The 15,741-nt window shown below is 32.7% G+C and overlaps 1 protein-coding gene and 1 long non-coding RNA gene across 2 annotated transcripts; both read right to left on the bottom strand.

Moving 5' to 3' along the window:
• Window positions 1–929: 929 nt before the first annotated feature.
• LOC134270201 (uncharacterized) lies at window positions 930–2,535 on the bottom strand. Its single transcript, XR_009992743.1, has 2 exons — window positions 2,218–2,535; window positions 930–1,472 (listed from the first exon to the last, which is right to left on the bottom strand). It is a non-coding gene; the product is annotated as an uncharacterized LOC134270201 (long non-coding RNA).
• Window positions 2,536–3,144: 609 nt separating this feature from the next.
• Window positions 3,145–15,493, bottom strand: LOC134270227 (ATP-dependent RNA helicase DDX42-like). The gene is made up of 20 exons (XM_062752418.1): window positions 15,294–15,493; window positions 14,945–15,071; window positions 13,135–13,202; window positions 12,531–12,684; window positions 12,164–12,304; window positions 11,442–11,561; window positions 11,159–11,266; window positions 10,308–10,376; window positions 9,978–10,106; window positions 9,665–9,764; window positions 9,288–9,335; window positions 9,043–9,140; window positions 8,442–8,535; window positions 8,098–8,178; window positions 7,379–7,480; window positions 6,288–6,389; window positions 5,743–5,867; window positions 5,164–5,274; window positions 4,709–4,813; window positions 3,145–4,304 (listed from the first exon to the last, which is right to left on the bottom strand). The coding sequence occupies exons 1-20, from the start codon at window positions 15,485–15,487 to the stop codon at window positions 4,185–4,187; spliced, it is 2,196 nt and encodes a 731-aa protein (XP_062608402.1). The 5' UTR covers window positions 15,488–15,493; the 3' UTR covers window positions 3,145–4,184.
• Window positions 15,494–15,741: the final 248 nt, after the last annotated feature.

Raw genomic sequence — 15,741 nt, forward strand, 5'->3', positions numbered from 1 at the left:
CTCCTTGAAGAATAACTTTAGCCATCTAAACTCACTACCAGCTAGGTCAATGTGCTCTTGTCCATGCAATATTCAAACTTACTGGAAAAGGCGGTCACTACAGAGCATTGGAGGAAATCTGATATCCAGTGCCCCATTATAAAAACCTGGCACATGGCATCAATTAACCACCAACAAATCTATCTAAAGCTAACCATTTTTTTCAATTCTCCATTTCTCAGAAAATAAATGGGAGAAAAATGGTCCACTCAAGCAAGCTGGATCACCAAACTGGCATTTCTTTTCCATTTACTCAAATAAATGGAAAGAAAATGCTGCATGTTGACCATTTAAAAAGCATTTTCTAACAGAAATGGTTTTTAAATGGTTCTGAAAAAATGGTTTTGGAAAATTGAAAGATAGATAAATGTAGGAAAAATGGTTTTGAAATGAAAAATGGCAAAAAAATGCTGAATGAATGGAGATAAAATGGAAAATTGCCATTTCTTTTTGCTATGGGATTCTTCTTTAGACAGTACCGTATTGACCTTGACTGAAAATCCAGTGTCAAAGTTCAAGGATGATATTATTACTATGTCCCTATCAATAATTCTCTTTGAACTGTTCTTCACTCACATAGGGACACCTGAAGTTTTTTGTAAATAAATAATAACCTTTCCATTTTATAATTAGATCTGCGTTTATTTTAAAGATCTATAAAATGCATTTCTCTCAAATAAACCTGTTTCACTGAGATGCATGTAATAATCAATCATGTAATAACATAATCTCTCACTTATAAACCGTTCATAGAAATATAGATTCCACAGTTATATTTTAAAACAATAAGAAAAATATATTATTTAAAACTAGAGTGTATAAATTGTATTCAGAATCATGTAACATTTGAGAAAGATTTTGAAAACTACCACAAAAATAAAACTCAAACATATGTTGTAATTTCTAAATTTTATTCTTAAATCAATTTTGCATAATTTCTTTTTTTTTTTTGTATTAAATCCATGATCAGAGACTGAGAATAAACATAGGTAATCAGAGATTACAGAGCTCACCTCAACGAATGTTGCCTTTAAGTAAGGCAAAGTCACACAATTACCCAACAAAAAGTGTACATCCAAAAATGCAACATTTATGAAATTTTGATCTGATACTTTGAAATAGACCTATATAAAAACTTCAATCTAGTTCTTCATCACAAAAATGTGATCAAATCCAGCATCTGAAGCAAGTTTAAGAGTTTTCATCCCTTGATGCATCATTTGGGCAAGTTTGGTTTATTTAAGCCTTATAGTTTCTTGGTGATAGACCTGCACCCATAACTTTTTACCTGGTCCATTATCTGGAAAATGTATGTCGAATTCAGCATCCGGAGCAAGTCCATTAGTATGCATCCTAAGATGTATCATCCATGCGAGTTTGCACAATATAGGGCTAATAGTTAATTAGAAATGAAACCTGCTTAAAAATTTAATCTCCTCATTCATCCAGAAACAAGAGATGTTTGTAAAACACTTATGCCCCCCTCCCCCCAAATTGGAATTTTTTTGTAAGTCCAAGGGGCAAAACTCTGTCAAAAATGGTGCGATCATACCCAGAACAGAACTTGACCTAGATATTAATGTGATTTATCTGTATACCAAATTTAATTTCAGTATGTGCAACTGTTCCAAAGAAAATGAGCGGAAACTGCAAATAATTGAAATTTTTCTAAGTCCAAGGGGCATAACTCTGTCAAAAATGGTGCGATTGTACCCAAAACAGAACTTGACCTAGATATTCATGTGATATATCTGTATACCAAATTTGATTTCAGTACGTGCAATAGTTGCGAAGAAAATGAGCGGAAACTGCAAATAATTGAAATTTTTCTAAGTCCAAGGGGCATAACTCTGTCAAAAATGGTGCGATTGTACCCAAAACAGAACTTGACCTAGATATTCATGTGATATATCTTTATACCAAATTTGATTTCAGTATGTGCAATGGTTGCGAAGAAAATGAACGGAAACTAAGTGGAATGACAGACCGACCGACCGACAGACAGCAGCAAAGCAATATGCCCTCCCTTCTTCGAAGGGGGGCATAAAAAATGTAGTTCAGATTCAGCATCTGAAGCCAGCCTGGTAGAATGCAACCTTAGATGTATCATCCATGCAAGTTTGGTCATTAAAGAGCTCATAGTTACTTGGAAATGAATCCTGCATCAAAAACTTTAACCTGTTCACTCATCCAGAAAATGTAGGTCAGATTCAGCATCTGAAGCAAGTCTGGTAGTATGCATCCTAAGATGTATCATCCACGCAAGTTTAGCCATTATAGGCTCATTGTAACTTGGAAATGAATCCTGCCCCAAAAACTTTAACCTGTTCACTCATCCAGAAAATGTAGGTCAGATTCAGCATCCGAAGCAAGTCTGGTAGTATGCATCCTAAGATGTACCATCCATGCAAGTTTGGTGAACATAGGGCTTATAGTTACTTGGAAATGAGACCTGCACCAAAAACATTAACCTGTTCACTCAACCGGAAAATGTAGGTCAGATTCAGCATCCGAAGCAAGTCTGCTAATGTGCATCCTTAGATGTACCATCCATTTAAGTTTGGTCATTATATGTCTCATAGAAACTTGGAAATGAGACCTGCACCAAAAACATTAACATGTTCACTCAACCGAAAAATGTAGGTCAGATTCAGCATCCGAAGCAAGCCTGGTTATGTGCATCCTTAGATGTACCATCCATGCAAGTTTGGTCAACATAGGGCTTATAGTTCCTTGGACATGAGACCTACACCAAAAACTGCACCAAAAATGTTAACCTGCTCCAAAAACATTAACCTGGTCATTCCTTTGCTGAAATTGCAGCATCTGAAACTTTGACTGGTACAGTGAAACACATTAGAAGCATCTTTCATGCATGTCTAATCAATATAGGACATAGAAGTACTTAAAAAGAAAACTGCTCCAAAAAACTTAACCTGGGACGCCGACACCGACGGTATTACATAAGCTCCCCCAACTTCGTTGAGGTGAGCTAAAAATGTTCAAATCCATGTACAAATGTTTCAAAACTTTTGAAAAGGAATCACAGGCCGTACTTACTGTACATGTATCTCCGTTAGAAAAGACTTTGAAATGTTCTAAAACTTCTTTCTAAAATTCTTTATTTATGAAGAAAAATAAAAGCTTCAATGGTGATTTTTTTTTTAAATTTACCTTTAATACATGTAGCTATTTTAATATCCTTACTTCCCTGTATACATAGATTTATATTTTTCTGTGGAAAAGTCTTGTCAGACCTTAATGAACAATAAAAATGTTCAGAATAGAATCTTCAAAAATATTGAATTACATGTATGGACACAGATTAAATACTAAAACAAAAAAGTCACAAGAGAATTTGCTAACACATATACCTCAATCTTTAAAGAAAATTTATAGTGTTTTCCACTCCTCAGCACATACATGTATCTAGATTTTTAAAGAAAAATGAGCAGACTGGATTTCCTTGCATAAAAAGGCCCAAGCATGTTTTTCCTGGCCTTAATTGACATAAAAATGGTTAAAAATCTAATTCTGAATATAACAAATATACATTTTTCATGACAGTTCCATGTAATGCCAATTCAAGACTTTCACTTTTGATTAATTACTGATGTACACTGTACAAAGAGATGAGATCTCCATTTCATAGAATTTTAAAAAAAATATTAAAATTTGTTTTTCAGGCAACACTAACAAGATTAACATTAATTCAAACCAAAACAAATATTAAACATAATTGTGAAAAAATTTTTCTTCCATGATTTACATTTAAGTGAGTTTATAAGCTGGTAATTCTACATCAGAAAATCAAAATTATCAGTTCAAACAATTTTCTTAAGCTTGAATAACATATGGTTTGGTGTCACTGAACCACAGTAAAAATCAGCAGTCCATATTCAACAAATGTTTATAAACTACCACTGAAAAATAGCCAACAAGATTTTACCGCCAATCACAATATTCTGAATAGATACTGTTGTTACAAAATCAGATGAACTACATTGTTTCACCAAAGGTGATAACTAAATCTATTCAGATTTCACTTCAAATGGACCGGGGAGGAACTTCCTTCATCCCTATTTTAGATGAATGACTCACGCTTCCTGGTATGGCATAATGACCTAATTCCACTTACAAATGACCTAATTCCACCGGCTCTTTTTCTTGCGGGTGCTGCTGCTGTTGATGGGGTTATAAACTCCCGGTTCCACCTTTGGCATACCCGTGGACTCAGCCGCCACAAAATTGGATTTGAATTGAGCCTGTAAAGAGGGGGAAATTTCAACACATCAAAATCAAGCATTTATTTCTCACCTATATGTTAATTTTGAATTGGCAAATTATATCCAGATAGGAATACAAATTTTCAGTGCATGCAAACATGTACTGTATGCAGGGAAAATTTTCGCCCCTTTTAATTTTTGCCCCTTTTGCCCTCTTCATGGTTGGGCGAATTTAAAACTGGACAAATTCAAAGTCCACAGCATAATTTTTTATATAGACCTATCACCTATGTCTGGGTGAATTTAAAACAGTGTAAAATTGTTCCCAAGTGCAAAGGGCGAAAATAACTCAGGGTTTATACAGTATGTAAAATGAAACTGACAGTGAATACTCTTTGTACTCTTCGTCTCCCTCACATGCCAGCAACAGAAGTATTACTTACAGAGAATGCAGCTTTCATGGCTGCCAGTCGATCACTCTGAGGTCCTGCTGATGACCCAATTCCTCGAAAACTTCCAAGACTTGTGGAATCCTGCACTCTGGTACTCTATAAATAAAATTTAAATTGGTCATTTTACGACAAGAGTACTTAGAGTAACTCATTACATATACCTGTTCCTCTTATAATAATGCATGAAATTCTGTGGTCTGTGGCTACTTCAATAGGCAATTTTTAATATTCATTAAATACTTTGTTAATGAAATTATATTATTAACAAATATCTGTATTACTTGCGTCAACATACAAAATCATGAGCTAGGACGATGAAAGGGTTAATGCTATAAAACTTAAGTAGAAAACTCCTTTGAAAATCTTTAGCACCAAGAAATTGAAGATACCTGGTATATTATCAAGATAATTAATTATTCTTCATGACCTTTGACCTTGATACTCACACTTTCTGCACCCAATCCTGGCCTCTCCTTGAATCCCAGTCCTTTACCCCCCAGGTTTAATTTCTTTCCTTTACCGCCCTGTTTGCCTCGGATTTTCTTGAACCATGGATTCTAAAGAAGATAAAATTTCAGATAAACTTAACCATCAAATAACTTGACATTAAACAGATGAAATAGCAGGAGGTTTAAACATCTCAGCATGAAACACATAGCCAAAACTTGAACCAGATACTTAGCTATCATATATCTATTACACTAAACCATCGGAAATAAAGATTTCACCTTTTCAGCAATCTCTAACACTAAACATTGTCAAGTGGAAGGTGAAGATTTCACCTTTTTGACTTTCTCTCACACAAAATCAGTGGACATGAAGATTTCACCGTTCCAACAATCTATCTCTAACACTAAACCACTGGAAATAAAGATTTCACCTTTTTGACTTTCTCTTACACAAAATCAGTGGACATGAAGATATCACCTTTTTGACTTTCTCTCACACAAAATCAGTGGACATGAAGATTTCACCGTTCCAGCAATCTATCTCTAACACTAAACCACTGGAAATAAAGATTTCACCTTTTCAGCGATCTCTAACAGAGCATGTGGGACATGCTGACCAGCTGTTTCCAGATTACGAACAAGATGTCCAGCAAAGTCCTTGTCTTTGTCTGTAACCAGGGTGTAAGCAAATCCCTTCTCTCCTGAAAAACAAAATTTGTTTGAAAATATTATCGTCTTACAAAGAATCATATGAGCTTGTAAACAAAAGCATAATGCCCCATCCCCATTTTTTTTTTCAATACTTTTATTTCCAATACATTTGATAATACTTTTCTTATAAGTACATGTACTGATATAATTTATTTGAAATTTGAACTGAAAAATTAAGTGTTCTATTCTATATATAGCTTTTGAATACAATACTTCAATGAGCATTTTTGGGGTGATCATACAAAGGAAAACATTTTATTCAGGTCAAATGAATTACATTTATGTATAAAGAAAAGTAAACCTGCAGGTCCCCATTTGAGGCCTTTTCTACTAAGTAAATTTAACTGATTTCCAAAAGCATAATCCAAGAAAAGAAAATCAAGCACATAGACAACAGCTCTAAAATGTACCTGCTCTGCCTGTTCGACCAATCCTGTGTGTATGTGTGTCTATATCTCTGGCAACATCGTAATTAACAACCGTCTTAATGGAGGGAATATCAAGACCACGGGCTAAAAAAATTAAAACGTGACAGGTACGGTAATATTCATTCTCTGCTTGAGAAAAAGTACAGTAAAACACATTTATAACAAAATGTCAGGGTTGGGTGATTCTGCTTCTTTATAAGCGTAATTCATTACATCTGTTAGGTTTTTAATATACTGTAGACATACTTTTTTCCAGGGGTCATAATTCCGCAAAACCTCAATTTCTGTTGAATCCGCACGTAGAAAATTACGCAGATATCCTAGATAGTCACTATATGTCTTACATTTATACTAAGTACGCTTGGACAAATTTCCGCAGAAAAATTGTGTCCGCAGACATAGTGTAAATTAATACCACGCAGAAAAAGTACTTCTACAGTATTTTGAAGTCATAGGGGAAAAAAATCACTGTTGTAAGCATCACTTCGTTACAAGCGTGTTCCATATAACCATGTTTTACTGTACATCATTGATAAAATTTAACAGAGACATGATCTTAAATAAGATAGTTATTCCCTAATTCTAATGAAATAATTCACTTTTACATTTTCTGTTGAAAATATTTCAACATTCACATTTATTACAGATATGAAATATAGAGTTTAAGAGATTTCCTGAACATGAAAATATGATTGGCTAATTTTAAAAAAGAAGCATTTATGCTTAATGTAAGTAAAAATAGCAAATGCATCTTATCTAAAATATTTTTGAAGTTTAAACTAGGAATACAGTCCATACATAAACAAATATTTTTTTAAAAAAAACATGAAGAGACTGCAGTCACCATATTCCAATTTATTTTTAACATCTATTGATCAGTTGAAATTCTAATTCTTATAATTTCATTCATTTATCTGGCATGAGTGTCACTAATGAATCGTTTCCATTATGCATAAATTCTGATCAAGTTTTCCTTTACATATGGTGAACATAAATATAGCAATTAAATCGAATGAATTAAGTCTTGACTTGTATTGACGTGATACTGTATTACATGTGTACTCGTAACCTACCTGCAACATCTGTAGCTACTAAAATTGGCACTTCTTTCTTTTTAAATGTTGTGATGACTTCATTTCTCTCCATCTGACTCATGTCACCATGTAAAAGACCCACTGAAAAAATAGGTTACTTACATGAATTTAGTTCAAACTGTTTGGAAAAAGATCCCTTTTTCCCATTTTTAATCATCAATTTCAAAACTATATAAAGGGAAATTTTTTCACCCATTTTATTTTTTCCCTGGTTGAAATCGGGTGAGCCCTTTGTACAGTAAATGTAAATCTTTAATTTATATTTTTAGAGAAAAATACAGAATATAATATTCATATTGTATAAGAGTTAAACATGGAAATAAAAAGAAAAAGAATTTTGATCTGAAGTATTTGGCCACCATGTACATATATGATTTAGATACATGTATGTTTCACAGATTATTATCAGAATATATCTACAATCGTCTTGTATTCCTATCAAATAATATTCTTCCCATTTGTAACCATTCATTTTACATACATGTAAAATCTACAATACAATGGCCATCTCTTAATCTAGTTTCAAAAATATATACAGAAGACAGGGAAATTTTTGGTATATTGTGCCCCTTTTACCCTTTTTGCCAGAGAGTATATAGAATATGGGGTGAATTATCTGGAAAAATTTAAAACTGGATAAAATGTTTTCAAGTGAGAGAGAACAAACATAAGGGTGAAAAAACCCCATTGGAACTTACGTTTCATGTCCCTTGCCCTTAGGTTTGTTGCCAATTCTTCGGCATTTGCCTTCCTGGTAACAAAAATTAACACACTGCCCACTGCAAAACAATATCATAATACAGCTCAAATTTTTAAATTAACAAAAAAAACTATTTTATGAACTTTTTTTTTATAATTATTGCACTGTGTTACTTCCAATTTTGAATCTTTTAAACTAAGATTTAAAAATTATATACTTCAAAATGTTTTACTACTTGTTTTATTATATGCATATAAAATATCCAAAAATCTTTGAAAAAAATCGTGATTTTTTTTTTTTTTTTTTTTTTTGTCACAAAGTGTTATCCCCAATAAAACTTACTGGTTGTAAATTCTACAAGTCTTTTGACCAACCAAGTCCACTTAGCAGGACCCAGGGGTAGGACTTCTACTATCTGTGTTATGTCTTCATTAGCCTGACAATACAAAGGATTTCATTAAACCCATTATAGGTTTTCAATTAATGAATTAACTGAAAACTTTTTCATAAAATAATTATAAGTATTATATTGATTTTTCCTTTTAGGAATGAAAAATTTCTTTGGCAATTAATTTTGACCATGACAGATACAGAGGTATAAAAAGCATTGACATACATTTTTTATGACCAAAATATGCAAGAAATATGTACATGGAGTATTAATTAACATGATCAAGGTACAGTAAATAACCGAACAAAATTTCTAAAACAGAATATCATCCTGTTTTTAAAAAACAAATTTTGTTTACTGTAAATTGCTTTTTACTCATGACAACTTCATTTTCGCGTAATTACGCTCGCAAAAATTTAATTCTCGCGAATGTTAGTATTCTTTAGGATTATAGAGAGTAATAACCACAATTCATGAAAATTTTGTCTCATTTATCAAGAATCAATGCTTATCTTATGGAAATAAGGTGTCAAGAAAATTTATTTGAATTACCTCCCCTGCTTCCCCCTGTACAACACGTATAGGATCCAGCAGAATGTCTCGAGCCAGCTTCTCTACTCTCTTCCTGAATGTTGCACTAAACAACATCGCTAAAATTAAAGGTAGCTCATATTGTCACTTGATACATGTAACTTCCTCACACAACCAAATGTTTACAATCCATTAAGTTGAGAATTTAATTCATGTAGCTTTATGCTTTTCAATTTTAGCTCTTCAGAAAGATAAAGTTCACTTACTCTGTCTGTCTGGCCGAACATGGTTAGCTATAGACCGCACCTGAGGCTCTAAAAAAAATAATATAATTATGTTTTAATACATGATAAAAACAATTTAACATCACAAAAGAGTTATCAGTGAATTAAAAATATCTGTTGGATTAATACAGATCTGTTCTCTCTTTATCTAAATTTTACATGTCGACAAGAAAAACAACACCAATGTGAACACTTTCTGGATACATTCCAAACACATTGTACATGTATACAACTTCAATATGGCAACAGTTTTCTTTTTCCATTTCAACTTTTATCAACATATTTATATCAAATGAGATAACTATTGTAGTGTATTAATTATAAGGGAAGTGTAGAAACAAATAACATTACTAACTCACCAAACCCCATGTCAAACATTCTGTCTGCCTCATCAAATACAACATATGTTACTCTCTCCAAATTAGTCGCTTTTTTCTTCACCAAATCAATCAGTCGGCCCTACAGATTCAATATAAAATGTATAATCAATTTCATTTATACATTTATGTCTGATATTATATTAATTTAAATCTTTTGCAAATTCAAGAAGTTATAATTCTGTTAATTCATTTGATTCAACTTTAGGGTTGCAGGGGCAGCATAAATGAAAGAGGAATATGGTGGACAATGCATTTTCCGAGTAGTGTTCAGCTTTACTGTGTGTTGACTTACAGGTGTGGCCACAATGATCTCAGCGCCGTCTTGACACGCCTTTGTCTGTTCCCACATACTCCCCCCACCATATGCACACACCACGTTGATGTTGTATACTTTGCCAAACTTTTTTGCTTCATGATAAATCTACGGGTAAGAAATTTATGGGTTTGAAAAAATGAGTACAACCTTTAATCTTCTCTAAAATTCTTTATTTAAAATCATTTTATTATAAAACTAAAGGTACACATGTATATATTCTATATATTCTGAATACAGTATTTTGAAAGTGAACCGAGTGAACTGTACACATCTTGCCGAGTTTGCAACATATGACGTTTTCTTTACCTGCTGAGACAGTTCTCTCGTTGGTGCCAGAATTAATCCAATAGGTCCCTCCCCCTCTTCTAGCTCCCGCTACAAAACAATAAATCTGTAATGCTCTAAACTTCTTTCTTTATTATGAGAAAAGTCTCTCTTGCCAGCCTTTCTCTGATTGTCTAAATATATTTATATACAGTAAAACTCGTTTAGTACGAACAAGGATATAGCAAATTCACGGATATAGCGAAGTTTCTCGGGGTCCCCGGCAAAATTCTTAACAATTCTTTGTAAAATTTTAAGGTTATAACGAACTCGAATATAGCGAATTTACGGATATAGCGAATTGATTTTGAGTCCCGTAGAGGTTAGAAATAATAAAATTTACATCTTTTATGACGAATTTTTAAAAATCTCAAAGGTAGTATTTTGAACTTACTTTACTTTTAGTAAGTATTCGCAAATGAAATTCAAGTTGTAATGGAAAACCTAAGTTAGCCAAGGTATGTTTTTGTAATAATTGATTCCCTACCATATTCGGTTGTACTACTTGAAGGAAAACGTATATATTGCGAATTCTCTGCGTACACTTATACGAATTCGTTTTATGGATACAACGAATTACGGATATAGCAAATTAAATTCGAAAGTCCCCAGGACTTCGCTATAACCGAGTTTTACTGTACAGTCAAATCTCGTTATTTTGAACACTTTGGGACTGAGAAAAAAAACTTACTGATAACCAAGGTTTCAAGATATCAAGAATTAAATACACTGTACTTAAAAAATAAGTGGTTGGGACCTCAAAATCACTTCTACATTTCCATGGTATTTGAGATATCAATGTACAAGATTGGGAAGTTCAACTGTATACTTACTTGATCCATGATATGTACTAGCAATGGCCACAGAAAGGCGGCTGTTTTACCACTACCTGTCTTGGCTATTCCTATTATGTCACGCCCATTCAAAGCTATTGGTATACCCTTAAAAAATATTTAATTGCTAGTAAACAAAATTTTCTTTTTCTTTCACCTAAATATTTTGTGTACAGAGACAAAAATGAACAAGATATTCATGGTTATCAATTTGAAATAAATGTTGTAGTATCTGTACAATATAAAATTTTTAACTCATATGCTGGAAAATGAAGAAACTCACCTGAGCCTGAATGGGGGTTGGCTGTGAGAATTCTGATTTTCTGATTGCATTCATCAAATTTTCATCAAAACCAAAGTGAGCAAAACTTGACACCGGTTTGGGAGGGTTAAAACCAGACACCTGTTGAAAAAGTAATTATTATATGTTAGGTTTTAATGGAATTCTTTAATAGAGCTGATCTCCAGTCCTACATGTAACTAATGAATATATTACCAGTATATACTTTATTTCTAACCAAATTTTTTCACTGTACTTAAAGTATACTTCTATAAACTACACTGTACCTCTAAGATTTCACACATTGTGATAAAAAATAGAATATTAGTACATTAAGTTCACTGTATAGGTAAATGTACCAATTTTAAAAACAAAAGAAGCATCATAGTTACACATCTATATGAAAATTTGGAGAGAATTTATGTTACAGTAATTTTCTTTTAATTCAAATGGGACTATAGAAGCACCATGCATCTTAATAAGTTATGTTAACAATACAAATACTGTAAATATATTATATATTTAGCGGTAAGTGATTTTTAAACAAATTAGCATAGATTTGATTTAGCACATTTCTTAATGTTCTTATTCATGTATCAATGTTTAAGACATTTAGCGATGTACTTCAATTAACGGAAGTATCTCTCCGCCAAAACCGCTTAAAAGAATACACCGCCAAACGTAATATGTTAACAGTACTTTCTGTATTGATGATTAACATATACCCTTATGCTCAGTTTTTTCCGCAGCTCGTCCACTTCATTTGGTTGTAGTTTGGCTATCTCCTCATGCTCCACATAAAAGTTTTTCTCAAATGGTCCATAATCAATCTCGCTGTGATCAACTGGTGGTAAGGGATCAATAATCTGAAAACAAAAATAAAGCATGTTCACAACCTAGACATCTAGTTTAATAACAAGGCTAGCTGCTACAATTTAGAATGCAGCCATCATGCTACTTCTATATTCTAATTTTATGGAAAAGGCAAAAAAGTGGTTATAAGTTTGACCTATGAAATATCACTTATAACGTTTCAAAGGCCTTCTAACTCCATAGTTAAAGAAAATAGCAATTCGAGTACAATCGTTTTACTTTATTTTTCTCTGGGATGATGGGATTTCCTTCTTCATCATATTCTATAACTGTGTCATCGTCATCAAAAACCACACCCGCCATTGGATTCTCCTCCATATAACGGAAAAAAGACTCCTGGTCATCTTCCTGGTCAATATCATCTCGGACTCCTCTGTAAAAGTGGTCAATCTCAATCATACAGAAGCAATCCTTAATTTCAAACAGTTTCATCAAAGGGATTTATCTATGAAAAATCTCAACATCAGCAATGGATGTGTGAAATTACTATGGGAGTCTAGGGGAATCCACCGTGAACTTTTCAGATTAATGTTTAGGTCAATGATTAGCATATAATACTTCAATCAGTTTCATCACTACACAAAATACTGTTTACAAGGCAACCAACCACCATCCCACCCCCAATTTTATTTATCCACATGTCAAAGGTGGGGGAATTTAAAAGGGGGCAAATATAAAGAATACAGCATTATCTCTAAAATTCAACTCAATCAATCCTATGTGTATTTAAAATGTGGGAAAAATTGTTTGCAAATGAAAAAAGGGAAAAAATAACCCAGAGTGAAAATAACCCTATATACAGCATGTAACAGAAATTAGTTACTTGTCCTTTTTCTTCTCTTTTACTTTTTCCTTTGCTGTTTCTTTGGGTTGTTGTGACCTGACCTCTGTCTGTAAAAGAATATATAAACAGTATACTGAAGATTAACAAGGCAACTGTGCATTAATTTTCCTATTTTAAACATTTGTTAACTTAACAAGGCCCGATCTACTTGATCTGCGCATGTTTTAACGCAGCGTCGACTCAGACACGTCACAATACCCTTGACTGCCGTCACAATTGAACACAATAACGTCACAATTAAAATGACGTCAAATTGCGCTAAAATGTTTCGCTGATCTTGCTTACCTAGTAGCTCTTATAGACTGTGCATTGAAAGCTGGCATTTCTATTATCTTTTTTTAAATATTTAAATAATAAACAACTTTGGAACCTAATTAATTTTGAGGGATCAATTCTGTGGTACAGATTCATTAATTTTATCTTGTTTTATTTCAATTTGTGAGTTAAAAAAAAACACTGCAACCAAAAGTAAACGATTATAGTCTTTCTCTATGAACATGTTATCTAAAGTGTTTATACACACTCTTTTTATTGCGGACGTAAAATGCATGGATTATCTTCAGTTTTAAAAAATAAAATAAGTCCATTAAACATTTAAATGCAACCCCGAAATATTTTATTTTTCTATATATTACATGATATTAGTAAAAATCGTAATTTTGTTGCCTTTACCCCCCCCCCCCCCTCTACTCCTTTTCTCCACGTAAAACGTTGCGTGTTAAGAGAAAAATAAAGCATGGCGAGAAAATTATTTCATAATGTAAGAATTATTTATTTTTTAGAAACTATATAAATACAGTATTGCAATCGTTTGTTGGTATTATATAAACCCATTGCGACCTATAAAATACGTAGTTGGATAGAATAAATCCAAATTTTGTGTTTTGACATGCTCCCTTTTCACTGCAATAAAGGCTACCTCCAATTTTTTTTCATATTTTATAAGAAGAATGAAAATTGCATGATATATGTGAAAAACAAAGATTTTCATCATGTATTTTTTTTTAATTTGTAAATTTCTTTATTTATTGAAGAGTTTTAGTATGTAATTGTGTATAAAAACACGACAAATGGTCCATATCTTGAGAGTGTCCCCATTTGACTACAGTAAAGGCAAGGTAACAAAATTTCATTCTAATTTTTCTATATAAGCATAAAACATACAAATATATTTCCAAGAATTGAAATTTTTTATCATTCCGTTTTCGTAATTTTCAACTAGATCGGGCCTCGTTAAAATGGTTTGACCCATTATCAAACTTCACCTACTATGAGTTAATGTATAACAGTAACCAGTCAAACATGTTTAAAGAGGCCACCTTAGAAAAATTTGGAAAGTGGTCACTTTAGACATTAGAGATTTTGTAATGCAATACATTGCAAAAATTTAAACTGTATTGCAATATGTATTGCAATATTTTTAACGAAAATTAAAATGACATTTTCTTATTACATTAACTTTAATTTACATGCAAGATGTACATAACTAAGAAAAGTTACTTAAAGGAAAAAATCTTGTTGATTTATTATTGTTATTCACTGAAATATGCCCATAAAATAGCTTCTGACTTGCTGATTTTGCCAGCATATTGATATTATTTTTGTCATTGCATTGCAATATTCCGAAATATTGATACTTCTGCCCAGCTTATTAGACATGTGGCCTCTTATTCCAGTTTGCCCTCAAAACAGTCACAGTCAATAAATTATACAACAGCATTTAACACTACAGTTGAATTGATAACAAATAAGAATATGGAGGCATCCAATGGATGTGGTGTAAACTTACCTCAATGTCTGCCATGAAAGCATCTAGGGGGTCTTCTTCATCACTGTCCTCAGGTTTCTCCTCCCCTGGACTCCCCGGGGCTGGCTGATAGGCCATATTATCTTCATCATCATCTTGTTCAAAGTACCTTGAATTTATTGAAAAGAAATGCACACACAAAAAAAATTAGAATACTAAATTCACAAAAAAGGTTATTCTTGATTTATTGCTTGATTCCAAAAAATTGAAATGTGTGTAAGGCATTATGAAAAAGGTATTCTCTGCTTGTTCCCACAATAAATTGAAACCTTTCAAAAGCAGTATGAAAGATTCCAAACATTCATGATTCCTGGGGAAAAAAATCACTCACTCATCTTCATTCCTTGCTCTCTTCTTGCCAATGTTTGTGTGATACCCAAATGATCTACCCGGCATAATGCTGGATCCTCCACTAGGCATCCCTCCTAAGCCAGACTGACTAGGGGCCTGCTCTTCTTTCTTGGAAATCGAGAATCCAGAAAATCCAAATCCTTTAGGTTTCCCATCCCCTCCTTTGTGAAACATTCTGAACAAAGTCTATTTAAAAAAATCAATAAACAGCAGTTGATTTTTTCATTTACTTTTAAGTACTGTTTAGCCAGAGTCTGGAATTGAAAAATTCATACTTCCAGTGAAAAAAAAATCTGAAATTGAGTCTGCATGCTCAAGCACACAAATGAAAATAATTTTTCATTGTATTTATCCCCATCATAAACTTGAAACATCATAACATGAAAACAATTGTTTAATGCAGATATTGTGGATCAATAGAAATAGCA

Source organism: Saccostrea cucullata, unplaced genomic scaffold (assembly GCF_032062105.1).
Source record: "Saccostrea cucullata isolate Sc308-1 unplaced genomic scaffold, CSIRO_AGI_Scuc_v1 ctg49, whole genome shotgun sequence".
Lineage (NCBI taxonomy): Eukaryota > Metazoa > Mollusca > Bivalvia > Ostreida > Ostreidae > Saccostrea > Saccostrea cuccullata.

Excerpts from the sequence above, each read along its gene's own strand:
- LOC134270227 (XM_062752418.1), bottom strand. The coding sequence starts at position 15,487 with ATGTTTCACAAAGGAGGGGATGGGAAACCTAAAGGATTTGGATTTTCT. Across the intron at positions 11,562-12,163 it reads GGAAAAAACTGAGCATAAGG|GTGTCTGGTTTTAACCCTCC; the intron begins GTATATGTTAAT and ends CTTTTTCAACAG. Across the intron at positions 8,179-8,441 it reads ACTTGTAGAATTTACAACCA|TGGGCAGTGTGTTAATTTTT; the intron begins GTAAGTTTTATT and ends ATTGTTTTGCAG.